Source organism: Embiotoca jacksoni, unplaced genomic scaffold (assembly GCF_022577435.1).
Source record: "Embiotoca jacksoni isolate LCO1_2020_lvr unplaced genomic scaffold, fEmbJac1.0.p SCAF_5, whole genome shotgun sequence".
In the NCBI taxonomy this organism is placed as follows: Eukaryota; Metazoa; Chordata; class Actinopteri; family Embiotocidae; genus Embiotoca; species Embiotoca jacksoni.
In genome coordinates this window covers 9,821,968-9,838,435 of record NW_027185403.1, presented here as the reverse complement: position 1 = coordinate 9,838,435, position 16,468 = coordinate 9,821,968, and the positions used below count along the sequence as shown (strand labels likewise).

Sequence of the window (16,468 nt, the reverse complement as noted above, 5' to 3'; positions counted from 1 at the left end):
CAAACTGACAGTTAAAAATCATAAAGACGGAAGGAAGATCCCTGAACTGATCCTTGAAAAGCCTCTAGATCGAGAAAAGCTGCCTGTACACAACCTCATCCTCACCGCTGTAGATGGTGGAGACCCTGTGCGCTCAGGGACATCTGAAATTACAGTTGTAGTACTTGATATTAATGACAATGCACCGCAGTTTGAAAGACACGTATATGAGGCTAATGTCAGCGAAAAGGCAACACTTGGAACTGAAATAGTACACGTTAAAGCTACAGATGTAGACGAAGGACTAAATGGAGAAATTGAATATTTTTTTGCAGAGCAAACTACAGATCTGATTTTATCATTATTTGACATTGAACCTTCCACTGGAGCTATTGTTGTAAAAGGGATTTTAGACCATGAAACAAACTCTTTACATAGATTTGATGTAACTGCTAAAGACAAAGGAAATCCTGAGATGGATGGGCACTGTAGCGTCGAAATCAAAATAGTTGACGTAAACGACAATGTTCCTGAAATAATTGTTACATCTTTAACCACACCTGTTCCAGAAGATTCTACAATCGGAACAGTTATTGCATTAATCAGCGCGAAAGACCCCGATTCGGGTGACAATGGGAAGGTTACTCTGAGCGTATCTCCCAAATCCCCCTTTAAGTTAAATCCATCGGTCTCCAACCATTACTCGTTAGTGACGAATGGCCCACTCGACCGCGAAAAAAATGACCAGTACAGTGTAAAAATAAGTGCTACTGATTCTGGAAAACCACCATTAACGAGTGAAAAGATAATATTTGTTAAATTGTTGGATGTTAATGATAACCCACCAGTCTTTTCCCAGCCTTCTTATTTAGTTTATGTAAAAGAAAATTATGCTCCAGGGAACATTTTGTGTTCAGTATCAGCAACTGATCCTGATGCTAGTGACAACGCCAAAATATCTTATTCTATCCTAGACTCTAAAGTGCAGGACGTTTCTGTCTCATCTTATGTTTACATTAACTCAGATAACGGCAGCATCTACAGCATGCACTCGTTTGACTATGAGAAACTGAAGGTGTTTCAGATTCAGGTTCAGGCAAAGGACCAGGGCTCTCCGTCTCTCAGCAGCAACGCCACTGTCCATGTTTTTATCCTGGACCAGAACGACAATGCCCCCGCTGTTATTTACCCCTCCTCCGCCGCTATGGGCTCCCTCTCTCATCAGAGAGTGCCCCGCTCCGCTAAAGCGGGTCACCTGGTTACTAAGGTGACGGCCGTGGACGCTGACTCGGGTCATAACGCCTGGATCTCCTACAAACTGGCGGAGGCCACAGACGCCTCTCTGTTCACCGTCAGTCTGTACACAGGGGAGGTGAGGACTAAACGCGCTGTGTCCGAGCAGGACGACTCCTCTCAGAGGCTGCTTATAGAGGTCAAGGACGACGGGGAACCGCTTCAGTCCGCCACCGTCACGGTGTCCATCCTGCTGGAGGACGGTCTCCATGAGCCCATCTTAGACCTCCGACAGAAAGTGGCCGAGCCCAGCAAGAAAACTGGGAGAATCACCCTTTATTTGATCCTCTCTCTGGCCGCGGTGTCCGTGCTTTCTCTGGTGACTTTTCTCATCTTAACGGTTAAATGCATGAGGAACAGCAGAAGCAGCGATAGTTGCTGCATGAGACGGAGCGACTGTGATGATTACAAGAACCCCAACAGAAACCTGCAGATTCAGCTGAACACTGATGGACCTATAAAGTACGTGGAGGTCCTGGGAGGAGACATGTTGTCTCAGAGTCAGTCCTTCAGGTCCTGTATGTCTCCGATGTCAGAGTACAGTGATTTCACTCTGATAAAACCCAGCAGCACCACAGACTTTAAGGAGGTGATCAGTGTACTGGATGCGTCTTTACCTGACAGCACGTGGACTTTTGAGAGCCAGCAGGTGAGCATAAAGTGAAATATTTTTTGTGTGTGGGCTGCCTGTCTGCTGTCACAGCATTTAATTTAATTTGATGCACACAACGTTTTAAAGAATCATCATGCGGCTATTTAACACAATGATTTTCGAAAGATAGAGCAATAAAGCCTTTGCTGACATTTCTTGTGACGTTTTTTCTTCACTCATGTAACTGAACATTATTACTGAAATATTCTCACATTTTTCTGAACCAGCTGTTATTACAATTAATAAATATATAATAATGGTGAAATAACTTGTTTAGATGACTTTTGCCAGTGTAGGATTTTGACATATTTTCTTGCACTAATTGTCAAACAAATGCTGCTTCAGCACATTTATTTTTTTCAGAGTTAAGCAGACTGTCTTTAGTATCATATAGTGGTTGAGTCCAACAGCAATGCCGAATAAACAATACATACCTTTTCAGAGTAAGTGAATTATTAATATTGTCACCTACTATATGTAATTAAAATCTTAGCATACTAAAGTTCAATTTAATTTAATCTATTATACGTTAGACTTGATTTAGGAAAACTGATGTGAATATGATTATAAAAATTGCAAAATTAATGCCAAAATAATTGTAACCCTGTAACAAAACATTTAAATAAAGAGAAAATGTGAGTAGTTTTACTAAATACGTTTAATTTTATCTGAATGCTCAGTGCTCATTGATGAGCACCTCATTGTGCCATTTCGTACCTTCTTGAATTGCGCTGCTGTGGAAGAGAGCTGATTGGATGTGTGGTGGATGCTGTGCACCAATAGCATTGAGAGTTGTACAAAGAGATCTACTCCCTCCCCCATCCATCTTCGCCACTGTAGCCAGTACATTGCTTCAAGCCGGGGATGAGAGAAGGATGCATTTAAACCGTCAGATTAAATAATATACCTTTCATTTACATCTCATGATGTATAAACCTGGATATCGTTGGAGTGCTGCGAGTTTATCATTGATGGATTTTCACATTGATTTCTTTATTCTAAAGGATATTTCGATGGGAAATAACAGTGTGTTGTAACGGATCGGGGATGACAAAGAGAATGGGATACCGAGACTGGAGATGGCTGGCTCTTTGGTGGCATCATTTCTTTCTCTTGTGGAGTACAATAGACGGACAGACTCGTTACAGCATCCCAGAGGAGCTAGAGCAGGGCTCTCTGGTTGGAAATCTTGCAAAAGATTTGGGTTTGGGACTATCAGATATTTTTGACCGTAAGCTGCGTGTCGCCTCTGAGGCTGGTAAGCAGTATTTCAGTGTGGATGCGGGGAAGGGCGAGCTGGTGGTGAATGACAGAATAGACCGGGAGGCTTTATGTGGACAGAGCGCCAGCTGTGTTCTACCTCTGCAGGTTGTCATAGAGAACCCGCTGCAGTTACACCGGATAGAAGTGGAAATAAGAGACGTAAATGATAACGCTCCTAGTTTTCTCAAAAGTGATCATATAATAGAAATAGCTGAATCCACCGTTGTAGGTGTTCGTTTTCCTTTAGGGATGGCAGAGGACCCCGATGTTGGGAATAACGGATTAAAGACGTACACACTAAGCAAAGATGACTGCTTTACTTTAAAAGTAAAAGAGATTGAAAATGGAAGAAAAATGCCCGAATTAGTGTTAAATAAATCATTGGATCGGGAGAAAAAAGCAATTCACGAATTATTTCTTACTGCTATGGACGGAGGAAATCCAGTCAAGTCTGGAACTTCTAAAATAACTATAATTGTTCTTGATGTCAACGACAATGTGCCATTATTCGAAAATAGTCTTTATAAAATCTCCATTAAAGAAAACAGCGCAAACCGCTCCTTTGTAATTGCAACAAAAGCCACAGACATAGACGAGGGTCCAAATGGTGAGATTGAGTACTCGCTTGGTGAACACACACCACCGTCAGTGCTGTCATTATTTCACATAGATGCTGTAAGTGGAGATATATATTTGAAACAACAATTAGACTACGAAACTCAAACTTCATATCGAATAGACATTAGTGCAAAAGACAAAGGCTTCCCGAAAATGGAGGGTCGCTGCAGTGTGCAGGTGGATGTTTTAGACGTAAATGATAATGCACCAGAAATTGTGCTCACTTCAAAATCAACCTCTGTGCTCGAAGACTCTCGCAGTGGGACAGTAGTTGCTTTGCTCAGCGTCCGTGACCTCGATTCCGGTGAAAACGGAAAAGTGACGATACAACTTCCCAAAAGTTCTCCATTTACACTAAAACCATCTTTTTCTAATAATTACGCACTGGTTACCAGTGGCCCTTTAGACCGAGAAAGTTTCCCAGAGTATAATATTGAAATAACAGCAACCGATTCAGGCTCTCCTCCACTTTCCAGTAAGAAAATTATACCTGTTACCATCACTGATGTGAATGACAACCCTCCTGTATTCAGTCAGCCAACTTATAATGTGTATTTAAAAGAAAACGGGGTCCCGGGCTCTATACTGTACTCAGTATCAGCCTCTGACCTGGATTTTGGTGAAAACGCCAAAATCTCTTATTCTATCCTAGACTCTAAAGTGCAGGACGTTTCTGTCTCGTCTTATGTTTACATTAACTCAGATAACGGCAGCATCTACAGCATGCACTCGTTTGACTATGAGAAACTGAAGGTGTTTCAGATTCAGGTTCAGGCAAAGGACCAGGGCTCTCCGTCTCTCAGCAGCAACGCCACTGTCCATGTTTTTATCCTGGACCAGAACGACAATGCCCCCGCTGTTATTTACCCCTCCTCCGCCGCTATGGGCTCCCTCTCTCATCAGAGAGTGCCCCGCTCCGCTAAAGCGGGTCACCTGGTTACTAAGGTGACGGCCGTGGACGCTGACTCGGGTCATAACGCCTGGATCTCCTACAAACTGGCGGAGGCCACAGACGCCTCTCTGTTCACCGTCAGTCTGTACACAGGGGAGGTGAGGACTAAACGCGCTGTGTCCGAGCAGGACGACTCCTCTCAGAGGCTGCTTATAGAGGTCAAGGACGACGGGGAACCGCTTCAGTCCGCCACCGTCACGGTGTCCATCCTGCTGGAGGACGGTCTCCATGAGCCCATCTTAGACCTCCGACAGAAAGTGGCCGAGCCCAGCAAGAAAACTGGGAGAATCACCCTTTATTTGATCCTCTCTCTGGCCGCGGTGTCCGTGCTTTCTCTGGTGACTTTTCTCATCTTAACGGTTAAATGCATGAGGAACAGCAGAAGCAGCGATAGTTGCTGCATGAGACGGAGCGACTGTGATGATTACAAGAACCCCAACAGAAACCTGCAGATTCAGCTCAACACTGATGGACCTATAAAATACGTGGAGGTCCTGGGAGGAGACATGTTGTCTCAGAGTCAGTCCTTCAGGTCCTGTATGTCTCCGATGTCAGAGTACAGTGATTTCACTCTGATAAAACCCAGCAGCACCACAGACTTTAAGGAGGTGATCAGTGTCCTGGATGCGTCTTTACCTGACAGCACGTGGACCTTTGAGAGCCAGCAGGTGAGCACATGGCAGTTTTTTTAATGTCCATGTTTGAATAACTTTCCGTGATATTTGTAGTTTAATAAAAGCAGTTTCATTGTAAACCAATTTGATTTCATCAGCCTTATTTCCTTAAATATGCTGTCAGCACCACAGATGTTGTTAACACTTGATATACACCTGATATAAGTGCACTCAGAAATTGTCTTCGACAGGTAACTATTGCTTCAACAACTCGCCTTTGCCAAAATGATTGTGGATATTTAACCCAAACAAAAAATGTGGTGGATACTTCATGGTGTTGGCAACAGTTTTATATATTTTGATTCAACCAAAAGTGATTTCTATAAATGATTATGCCTTTTTACATAGTGTTTTTTATTATTATTATTTTTATTTGGCTTGCATTTAATACTTTGCTCGATACTTTTTTCTGTGAATACACAATTTGTTTGTTTGTATAAAAGGTGTAACGTATCGGCAACAGAACTTTAAAGCCAGAGGAATGACATGATTTACACCTCACACACAGCAGTGCAGCTCGACCAATGCTCATAAGCGGAGCTGTGTCTTTCAGAGCAGTGCTCAGCCCTCCTCCTATTGGTCGTCAGTGATAGATGCTTTGCTCCAATAGCATGCAGGACTGTACAAAGAGATCTACCCCCTCCCCCTTGCAGCCACAGTACCATAAACGTTAACAATGCAACGAGCTGGAGGACGATGGGATGCGCTCATATCTCGGAGCTGAGAACCAAATTTACTAATTTAAGCTTCAGATATGAACAAAAATACTTCATATATTTCCATGGGTATTGCTGATGCACCTTGGAAGTGGATATTAATTTTGATTTTGTCGATGGGAAATAACGTATTTTAACGGATAAGGGATGACAAAGAGAATGGGATACCGAGACTGGAGATGGCTGGCGCTTTGGTGGCATCATTTCTTTCTCTTGTGGAGTACAATAGACGGACAGACTCGTTACAGCATCCCTGAGGAACTCAAACAGGGCTCTGTTATAGGAAATCTTGCTAAAGATTTGGGTTTGGGACTATCAGATATTTTTGACCGTAAGCTGCGTGTCGCCTCTGAGACTGGTGAGCAGTATTTCAGCGTGGATGCGGGGAAGGGCGAGCTGGTGGTGAATGACAGAATAGACAGAGAGGCTTTATGTGGACAAAGCGGCAGCTGTGTGTTGCCTCTGCAGATAGTTCTTGAAAACCCACTAAATTTACATAGAATTGAGGTAGAAATAAAAGATATAAATGATAACTCTCCCAGGTTTCACACAAAGGAACTATCTTTAAAAATCGCGGAAACAGCAGCAGTGGGAACTCGTTTTCTTTTGGAGAGCGCAGAGGATTCAGACGTCGGGGGTAATTCAGTAAAATCTTACACTTTGAGTAGAAACGACTGTTTTACGTTGAAAATGAAGGAAGTTGAGGATGGCAAAGCAGTCCCCGAGTTAGTGTTAGAGAAACCCCTTGATCGAGAAAAGAAGGCAGTTCATCAGCTGCTACTGACTGCATTAGACGGGGGGAACCCAGTCATGTCTGGTACCTCACAAATAACAATTACAGTGCTTGACGTCAATGACAATTTTCCCGTTTTCGATAAAAACACATATCGAGTTTCTCTAGGAGAGAATACGTCCAAAGATACTTTTGTAATCAAAATCACAGCAACTGATGCTGACGAAGGACCAAACGGAGAACTTGAATTCTCTTTTGGTTCACGTACACCAGATTCTGTGTTATCAGTATTTGAAATAAATTCGTTAAGTGGAGAAATATATTTGAAAGGAGACATAGATTATGAAAAAGCTGCGTCCTACAAAATCGAAATTACTGCAAAAGACAAGGGGGTTCCTGAAATGGAGAGTCACTGTCGTTTACAGATAGATGTTATAGATGTTAATGACAATACTCCTGAAATTGTTCTCACCTCTGACCCGCAGGCGGTGCGCGAGGACGCACCAAGTGGCACGGTAGTGGCTTTGCTCAATGCACGTGATGCTGACTCCGGTAATAATAGCAAAGTGACTTTGCGACTTCCCAGAGGTTCTCCTTTCACTCTGAAACCGTCGTTTTCTAATAATTATGCACTCGTTACAAGTGGCGCTTTAGACCGAGAGACTTTCTCAGAGTATAACATTGAGATAACAGCAATCGATTCAGGCTCTCCTCCTCTGTCCAGTAAGAAAATTATACCTGTTAGCCTCACTGATGTGAATGACAACCCTCCTATATTCACCCAGCGAACTTATAATGTGTATTTAAAAGAAAACGGGGTCCCGGGCTCTATACTGTATTCAGTATCAGCCTCTGACCTGGATTTTGGAGAAAACGCCAAAATATCTTATTCTATCCTGGACTCCAAAGTGCAGGACGTTTCTGTCTCGTCTTATGTCTACATTAACTCAGATAACGGCAGCATCTACAGCATGCACTCGTTTGACTATGAGAAACTGAAGGTGTTTCAGATTCAGGTTCAGGCAAAGGACCAGGGCTCTCCGTCTCTCAGCAGCAACGCCACTGTCCATGTTTTTATCCTGGACCAGAACGACAATGCCCCCGCTGTTATTTACCCCTCCTCCGCCGCTATGGGCTCCCTCTCTCATCAGAGAGTGCCCCGCTCCGCTAAAGCGGGTCACCTGGTTACTAAGGTGACGGCCGTGGACGCTGACTCGGGTCATAACGCCTGGATCTCCTACAAACTGGCGGAGGCCACAGACGCCTCTCTGTTCACCGTCAGTCTGTACACAGGGGAGGTGAGGACTAAACGCGCTGTGTCCGAGCAGGACGACTCCTCTCAGAGGCTGCTTATAGAGGTCAAGGACGACGGGGAACCACTTCAGTCCGCCACCGTCACGGTGTCCATCCTGCTGGAGGACGGTCTCCATGAGCCCATCTTAGACCTCCGACAGAAAGTGGCCGAGCCCAGCAAGAAAACTGGGAGAATCACCCTTTATTTGATCCTCTCTCTGGCCGCGGTGTCCGTGCTTTCTCTGGTGACTTTTCTCATTTTAACGGTTAAATGCATGAGGAACAGCAGAAGCAGCGATAGTTGCTGCATGAGACGGAGCGACTGTGATGATTACAAGAACCCCAACAGAAACCTGCAGATTCAGCTGAACACTGATGGACCTATAAAGTACGTGGAGGTCCTGGGAGGAGACATGTTGTCTCAGAGTCAGTCCTTCAGGTCCTGTATGTCTCCGATGTCAGAGTACAGTGATTTCACTCTGATAAAACCCAGCAGCACCACAGACTTTAAGGAGGTGATCAGTGTCCTGGATGCGTCTTTACCCGATAGCACGTGGACCTTTGAGAGCCAGCAGGTGAGCACAAAACAAATGTAGCCGTCTGTGTAGTTTTATGTCATTGTATAAATTTTGATACATTTTTTATAAAATTGAAATACTTAAATTCCCCCATGATAATATAGTGTTTTCATGGCACTAATAATTTGGTAAAATGTGGCTTCCAAGTAATATTTTTATACTTTTGGTAAACAGTCTGTACTTTAAAGTCACAACAACACTTCCTGTTGTGTAATGCTTCCCTTCAATCGTTATTGTGAGTTAAACAAATGGAACAATTGAAATCGAGATGGGTTTTTTTCTTCCTTTGTGTTTTCATCTCATTCAACTTATGTCTTTGGCAATGCTCTTTGGGCTTTTTACTGTTTCATGAATGAAACGCTTCCCTTATGGATGTCACTGTTTCAGCACCACGGGGATGGACAGCGAAACCTTGAATAGGCTTCCTTGTTAAATACTGAACTGTTTTCAGCAACTGCACAATACCTTTATCTGTCTCGGATTAAAATCACAAAGATTGTTTCATAAATTGTTCAAATAACCTCAATAAAGACGGTATTAGTATTTTGGTAATCAGAACAAATTTTATTTGCATGAGGAATATTGTTAATGAGGATCTGCTGCCATATTTTTAACATTCTTCATGCATCGAGGCTGAGTCTTTCCAAAGCAGCTGTGTCTTTAAAAGCATCTCTCACTTCCCTTCTTACTGGATGTTAGAGATGGATACAGAGCACCAATGAAACGTAGGACTGTACAAAGAGATCTATTCCCTCCCCCCATGCAGCCCAGCACCGTAAAGACTTGCATCGCGAGGAGCTCGATGAGAGAGAGAGGGCTACACTTCATGGAATTAAAATGAGAAAATATGTATTTATTTTTTTTCTATGAACTGATTTGGATCTTTGCTTTGGATTAAGAGTTTATGGAAATGGATGGTAAATATCTTCTTTTCAGTTACCTCACTGGGAAATAATTCTAACGGATCGGGGATGACAAAGACAATAGGATACCGAAACTGGAGATGGCAGGCGCTTTGGTGGCATCATTTCTTTCTCTTGTGGAGTACAATAGACGGACAGACTCGTTACAGCGTACCAGAGGAGCTAAAGCAGGGTTCTGTGGTAGGAAATCTTGCCAAAGATTTGGGTTTGGGACTGTCAGAAATTTTTGACCGTAAGCTGCGCGTCGCCTCTGAGGCTGGTGAGCAGTACTTCAGTGTGAATGCGGGGAAGGGCGAGCTGGTGGTGAATGACAGAATAGACAGAGAGGCTTTATGTGGACAAAGCGCCAGCTGTGTGTTGACTCTGCAAGTTGTCATTGATAAACCGTTACAGTTGTACAGAGTAGAGGTGGAAATACAAGATATCAATGACAATTCTCCGAGATTCCCTTCGCCAGAAATTGTATTAGAAATAGCAGAGTCGACAGCGGCAGGTGCTAGTTTTCCTTTGGAGCCAGCACAGGATCTTGATGTCGGAGTGAATTCAGTGAGATCGTACACTTTGAGTAAAGACGACTTTTTTAGTTTAAAGATTAAAAATTTGTCCGGTGGAAGGAAAGTGCCAGAGTTAGTGTTATCTAAATCCCTCGACAGAGAAAAAAAGCCAACACATCAACTCCAACTCACAGCTATAGATGGAGGAAACCCAGTGAAATCGGGGATCTCTCAGATAACGATAAATGTGCTGGATATTAATGATAATTTCCCTGTATTTGAGAAAAACGCTTACAAAGTCTCCATAAGCGAAAATAGTGTACAAGGTGCAGCCATCATCAAAGTGACAGCAAAAGATCCGGATGAAGGTCCTAATGGAGAAGTGGAGTATTCATTTGGAACTCACACACCAGATATTGTCCTGTCTGTGTTTGATATTGATTCATTTACCGGAGAAATACGGCTGACAGGAAAGTTAGATTTCGAAACAAATGCTAATTATGAAATAGACATTTGCGCAAGAGACAAAGGAACTCCGAGAATGGAGGGACATTGTACTGTCCATATTGAAGTGTTAGACGTTAATGATAATGCTCCAAATGTATTCCTGACCTCCCAACCAAACTCTGTGCCTGAGGACGCACCAGGTGGTACTGTAGTAGCTTTAATTAGTGCCCGAGATCTTGACTCCGGTAACAACGGTAAAGTGACATTACAGCTCCCGAAGGGCTCTCCATTTAACCTGAAACCCTCTTTTTCTGATAATTACGCACTGGTTACCGGCGGGGCTTTAGACCGAGAGAAATTCTCGAAGTATGATATTGAGATAACAGCCACTGATTTAGGTTCTCCCCCTCTGTCGTCTAAAACGACTATTAATGTCACTGTTACTGATGTGAATGACAATCCTCCTCTGTTTACTCAATCCAGCTACGCTGTGTATTTAAAAGAAAACGGGGTCCCGGGCTCTATACTGTACTCAGTATCAGCGTCTGACCTGGATTTTGGTGAAAACGCCAAAATCTCTTATTCTATCCTAGACTCTAAAGTGCAGGACGTTTCTGTCTCGTCTTATGTTTACATTAACTCAGATAACGGCAGCATCTACAGCATGCACTCGTTTGACTATGAGAAACTGAAGGTGTTTCAGATTCAGGTTCAGGCAAAGGACCAGGGCTCTCCGTCTCTCAGCAGCAACGCCACTGTCCATGTTTTTATCCTGGACCAGAACGACAATGCCCCCGCTGTTATTTACCCCTCCTCCGCCGCTATGGGCTCCCTCTCTCATCAGAGAATGCCCCGCTCCGCTAAAGCGGGTCACCTGGTTACTAAGGTGACGGCCGTGGACGCTGACTCGGGTCATAACGCCTGGATCTCCTACAAACTGGCGGAGGCCACAGACGCCTCTCTGTTCACCGTCAGTCTGTACACAGGGGAGGTGAGGACTAAACGCGCTGTGTCCGAGCAGGACGACTCCTCTCAGAGGCTGCTTATAGAGGTCAAGGACGACGGGGAACCGCTTCAGTCCGCCACCGTCACGGTGTCCATCCTGCTGGAGGACGGTCTCCATGAGCCCATCTTAGACCTCCGACAGAAAGTGGCCGAGCCCAGCAAGAAAACTGGGAGAATCACCCTTTATTTGATCCTCTCTCTGGCCGCGGTGTCCGTGCTTTCTCTGGTGACTTTTCTCATTTTAACGGTTAAATGCATGAGGAACAGCAGAAGCAGCGATAGTTGCTGCATGAGACGGAGCGACTGTGATGATTACAAGAACCCCAACAGAAACCTGCAGATTCAGCTCAACACTGATGGACCTATAAAATACGTGGAGGTCCTGGGAGGAGACATGTTGTCTCAGAGTCAATCCTTCAGGTCCTGCATGTCTCCGATGTCAGAGTACAGTGATTTCACTCTGATAAAACCCAGCAGCACCACAGACTTTAAGGAGGTGATCAGTGTCCTGGATGCGTCTTTACCTGACAGCACGTGGACCTTTGAGAGCCAGCAGGTGAGCACAAAATAGTAGATCTGCAGTAACATGTTTTTGGTCATTATTAATTTCCTTTTTAACCTGAAAACTGCGTTTATTAGCTTGTGAGAGAGCAATATGGTTGTATTGCTTTTGAATGGTTGAAGTTTGCGTTATATAATTGGCATCAATCTATGATTTGAATGTATCATCAATACTTATTTAAAAAAAATATGTCTATGTATGGCACGGTTATGCCTAATCTACCCGTTAATATTGATCACATCGTCCTTTAAATTTACGTGCGACGCATGCATTTAAACACAGATGCCATATCCGAGAATGACGTTTATTGAAGCTGATTGCTTTACGTTGGTTATGCAACTTAAAATAACTGATCTTCAAAAAAGATCCTATTGACTGTGGTGTTGAGAAATCTGTGTGTTTATATAGGCTACATTTCTAGAGGAGAAATATAGAAAAACGTCTTTAATGACTAGTTTTCTCACTAAGTTTATTTGAATTTCTAATTAAACATTGTTCCACTAAAATAGAGTAGGCTTATCACAAATATGAGTAAACTGAATATTTGAAAACATACTTTATCATCATTTTATCGGTATTAATTTAATGATATTGAGTCAGTATTTGTTAAGGCAGTAGTAGCCAATGGGCATAGGATGTCTAGTGGATTTTTTTCATTTTTATTTAGAACCTCTTTTTTCATGTCCTCCACTTGTATTACATATTTATCACACAAACCTGACTTCCCCTCATGTCCTGTTTGTATTGCAATGGGGGAGGTGTAGTGACAGGACTGCTCGGGCTCTGTGATTGGATAGTGTAGAATGATGCTGTGAACCAATAGCATGCAGAACTGTACAAAGAGATCTACTCCATCCCCCCCATTCAGTCTCACCACAGTAACCCTCACACTACTCAGAGGTGGAGAGAATATGCGCTCAGCCGAAGGTGTCCGCAATTTAGGCCGTTTTTTATAATCATGCGTTCGTGGATTAATTTGTAATGGAATATCCATTCTGGCGCTGGAATTAATGTCAGGCTGGTTGTGTGATCAGTACATCGATGGGAAATAACATATTCTAACGGATCGGGGATGACAAAGAGAAACAGATACCGAGACTGGAGATGGCTGGCGCTTTGGTGGCATCATTTCTTTCTCTTGTGGAATACAATAGACGGACAGACTCGTTACAGCATCCCGGAGGAACTAAAACAGGGATCTGTGGTAGGAAATCTTGTGAAAGATCTTGGTTTGGGACTATCCGATATTTTTGACCGTAAGCTGCGTGTCGCATCTGAGGCTGGTGAGCAGTATTTCAGCGTAGATGCGGGGAAGGGCGAGCTGGTGGTGAATGACAGAATAGACAGAGAGGCTTTATGTGGACAAAGTGCCAGCTGTGTGTTGCCTCTGCAAGTAGTCATAGAGAACCCCCTCCATCTTTATCGGATAGAGGTGGAAATAAGAGACGTCAATGACAATTCACCTAATTTTCTTAGCAAGGAAAAAAATTTGAAAATTGCGGAGTTGACTGCAGTGGGTGCCCGCTACCCTTTGGAGACCGCACAGGACCTCGACGTGGGGAGTAATTCACTAAAATCCTACAGTCTTAGCAAGGATGAGTGTTTTAGTTTGAAAATTAAAGAATTGGCAAATGGAAGAAAAGTGCCAGAGCTTTTATTAGAAAAACCGCTTGACAGAGAAAAACAAAACGTCCATCATTTGCTGTTGACAGCGTTAGATGGGGGCAATCCTGTCAAAACTGGAACATCAAAGATTATCGTGACTGTGTTAGACAATAACGACAATGTCCCCACTTTCAAAAAACCGTTATATAAAATAACTTTGCCTGAAAACAGTCACAGTGGCTTAATGCTGGCAAAGGTAGAAGCAACAGACCCAGATGAGGGTGTTAATGGTGAAATAGAATATGCATTTGCTGACCATACACCGGAGACATTGCTGTCTATTTTTCAAATAAACTCGTTAACTGGGGAAATTTTCCTTATAGGACAATTAGATTATGAAAACGTTGCAACACATGAAATAGATATCAGTGCAAAAGATAAAGGCATCCCTGAGATGGAGGGTCATTGTCGTGTGCAAGTGGATGTAATAGATATCAATGACAATGCTCCAGAAATTGTTGTGACTTCAAAACCGAGCCAAGTACCCGAGGATGCACCCAGTGGTACTGTAGTAGCTTTGCTGACTGCTCGAGACCTTGACTCTGGTAACAACGGTAAAGTGACATTACAGCTCCCCAAGGGTTCTCTTTTTAACCTAAAACCCTCCTTTTCTGATAATTATGCACTGGTTACCGGTGGGGCTTTAGACCGGGAGAAATTCTCAGAGTATAATATTGAGATAACAGCCACTGATTTAGGTTCTCCCCCTCTGTCAACAAAGAAAACTATTAATGTCACTGTTTCTGATGTGAATGACAATCCTCCTCTATTTACTCAACCCAGCTATGCTGTGTATTTAAAAGAAAACGGGGTCCCGGGCTCTATACTGTACTCAGTTTCAGCGTCTGACCTGGATTTTGGTGAAAACGCCAAAATCTCTTATTCTATCCTGGACTCTAAAGTGCAGGACGTTTCTGTTTCGTCTTATGTTTACATTAACTCAGATAACGGCAGCATCTACAGCATGCACTCGTTTGACTATGAGAAACTGAAGGTGTTTCAGATTCAGGTTCAGGCAAAGGACCAGGGCTCTCCGTCTCTCAGCAGCAACGCCACTGTCCATGTTTTTATCCTGGACCAGAACGACAATGCCCCCGCTGTTATTTACCCCTCCTCCGCCGCTATGGGCTCCCTCTCTCATCAGAGAGTGCCCCGCTCCGCTAAAGCGGGTCACCTGGTTACTAAGGTGACGGCCGTGGACGCTGACTCGGGTCATAACGCCTGGATCTCCTACAAACTGGCGGAGGCCACAGACGCCTCTCTGTTCACCGTCAGTCTGTACACAGGGGAGGTGAGGACTAAACGCGCTGTGTCCGAGCAGGACGACTCCTCTCAGAGGCTGCTTATAGAGGTCAAGGACGACGGGGAACCACTTCAGTCCGCCACCGTCACAGTGTCCATCCTGCTGGAGGACGGTCTCCATGAGCCCATCTTAGACCTCCGACAGAAAGTGGCCGAGCCCAGCAAGAAAACTGGGAGAATCACCCTTTATTTGATCCTCTCTCTGGCCGCGGTGTCCGTGCTTTCTCTGGTGACTTTTCTCATTTTAACGGTTAAATGCATGAGGAACAGCAGAAGCAGCGATAGTTGCTGCATGAGACGGAGCGACTGTGATGATTACAAGAACCCCAACAGAAACCTGCAGATTCAGCTCAACACTGATGGACCTATAAAATACGTGGAGGTCCTGGGAGGAGACATGTTGTCTCAGAGTCAGTCCTTCAGGTCCTGCATGTCTCCGATGTCAGAGTACAGTGATTTCACTCTGATAAAACCCAGCAGCACCACAGACTTTAAGGAGGTGATCAGTGTCCTGGATGCGTCTTTACCTGACAGCACGTGGACCTTTGAGAGCCAGCAGGTGAGCATAGAACAGTAGACCTGCATTATTTCATTCATTCTTGCCTTAAAAAAATGGTATGGTCTCAACCTGAAATTTTTTTTAATTAAATTAAATTAAAGCCAAAATCTTGATTAACTAATTTCAATGTCACTAGATAAAAATTTAAAAAAAATGTGACAACTGATCTGTTTTCGGTGATTTGAAAATCATTTTGATGTTGTGAAAGCTTGTTTCTGAACATGACATAGCACAGTTGCCTAATAAAAAGAACCCATTAGATTTCATAGTAAAATAATAATATATTTAAAAATGATGTTCACAGTATAAGCTCAAAGGAACTGTTCTTTATGACCACAGTTTATTTTTCTCTGCGCATATTAAATTCAATCAAACATTGCTTCAACATTATACCATTGTTTCAAAACTGGTCAGGTGCATTTTGTCAAATATATTTTCCAAATCATATTTTTATGTTTTTAATTTATTGATATTGTTGTCAGGACTTGCTGCAGCAATCATTTAAACACAAGGTTGAATTCATATTTTTGGAATTAAAACTTTTATTCTTAATTAATTTAATTCTTATTTGATTTTCTAAAGAGACAGTTATCACACAAATCTGATGTGTTGTCACAGCTGTCCAAATTCCCTCTGTGCTTGAGTTGTGTACAGAGGCTCATTGAACAGACTTAGCTCTCTGTGATTGGATGCTAAAATGGATTCTGCGAACCAATAGCTTGCAGAACTGTACAAAGAGATCTACTCCATCCCCCAGTCT

At 43.3% G+C, this 16,468-nt stretch overlaps 4 protein-coding genes across 48 annotated transcripts in view; all 4 read left to right on the top strand.

The window, feature by feature from the left end:
• Window positions 1-16,468, top strand: part of LOC138211660 (protocadherin gamma-C5-like) — a 284,193-nt gene that overhangs the window by 244,788 nt on the left and 22,937 nt on the right. Inside the window, exon 1 of one of the 45 annotated variants that reach the window (XM_069171642.1) lies at window positions 6,123-8,748. The exons of 43 other annotated variants lie outside the window; for them this stretch is intronic. In XM_069171642.1, coding sequence (XP_069027743.1) covers window positions 6,295-8,748 — 2,454 coding nt within the window. In that variant the 5' untranslated portion in view covers window positions 6,123-6,294. Of the gene's footprint in view, window positions 1-6,122; window positions 8,749-16,468 lie in introns of those variants that run through there. One more of the 45 variants, XM_069171655.1, reaches the window with a different exon arrangement.
• On the top strand, window positions 2,731-5,464 carry LOC138211664 (protocadherin gamma-C5-like). Its single transcript, XM_069171698.1, has one exon. It carries the CDS (start codon window positions 2,972-2,974, stop codon window positions 5,447-5,449), a length of 2,478 nt encoding a protein of 825 aa, XP_069027799.1. The 5' UTR covers window positions 2,731-2,971; the 3' UTR covers window positions 5,450-5,464.
• LOC138211665 (protocadherin gamma-C5-like) lies at window positions 9,675-12,206 on the top strand. The gene has a single exon (XM_069171700.1). It carries the CDS (start codon window positions 9,723-9,725, stop codon window positions 12,189-12,191), a length of 2,469 nt encoding a protein of 822 aa, XP_069027801.1. The 5' UTR covers window positions 9,675-9,722; the 3' UTR covers window positions 12,192-12,206.
• On the top strand, window positions 13,393-15,808 carry LOC138211667 (protocadherin gamma-C5-like). The gene has a single exon (XM_069171702.1). The coding sequence runs from the start codon at window positions 14,032-14,034 to the stop codon at window positions 15,724-15,726; it is 1,695 nt and encodes a 564-aa protein (XP_069027803.1). The 5' UTR covers window positions 13,393-14,031; the 3' UTR covers window positions 15,727-15,808.

What these genes read in the sequence shown, in the direction of transcription:
- LOC138211667 (XM_069171702.1), top strand. Translation starts at nt 14,032, where the DNA reads ATGCTGGCAAAGGTAGAAGCAACAGACCCAGATGAGGGTGTTAATGGT.
- LOC138211664 (XM_069171698.1), top strand. Translation starts at nt 2,972, where the DNA reads ATGACAAAGAGAATGGGATACCGAGACTGGAGATGGCTGGCTCTTTGG.
- LOC138211665 (XM_069171700.1), top strand. Translation starts at nt 9,723, where the DNA reads ATGACAAAGACAATAGGATACCGAAACTGGAGATGGCAGGCGCTTTGG.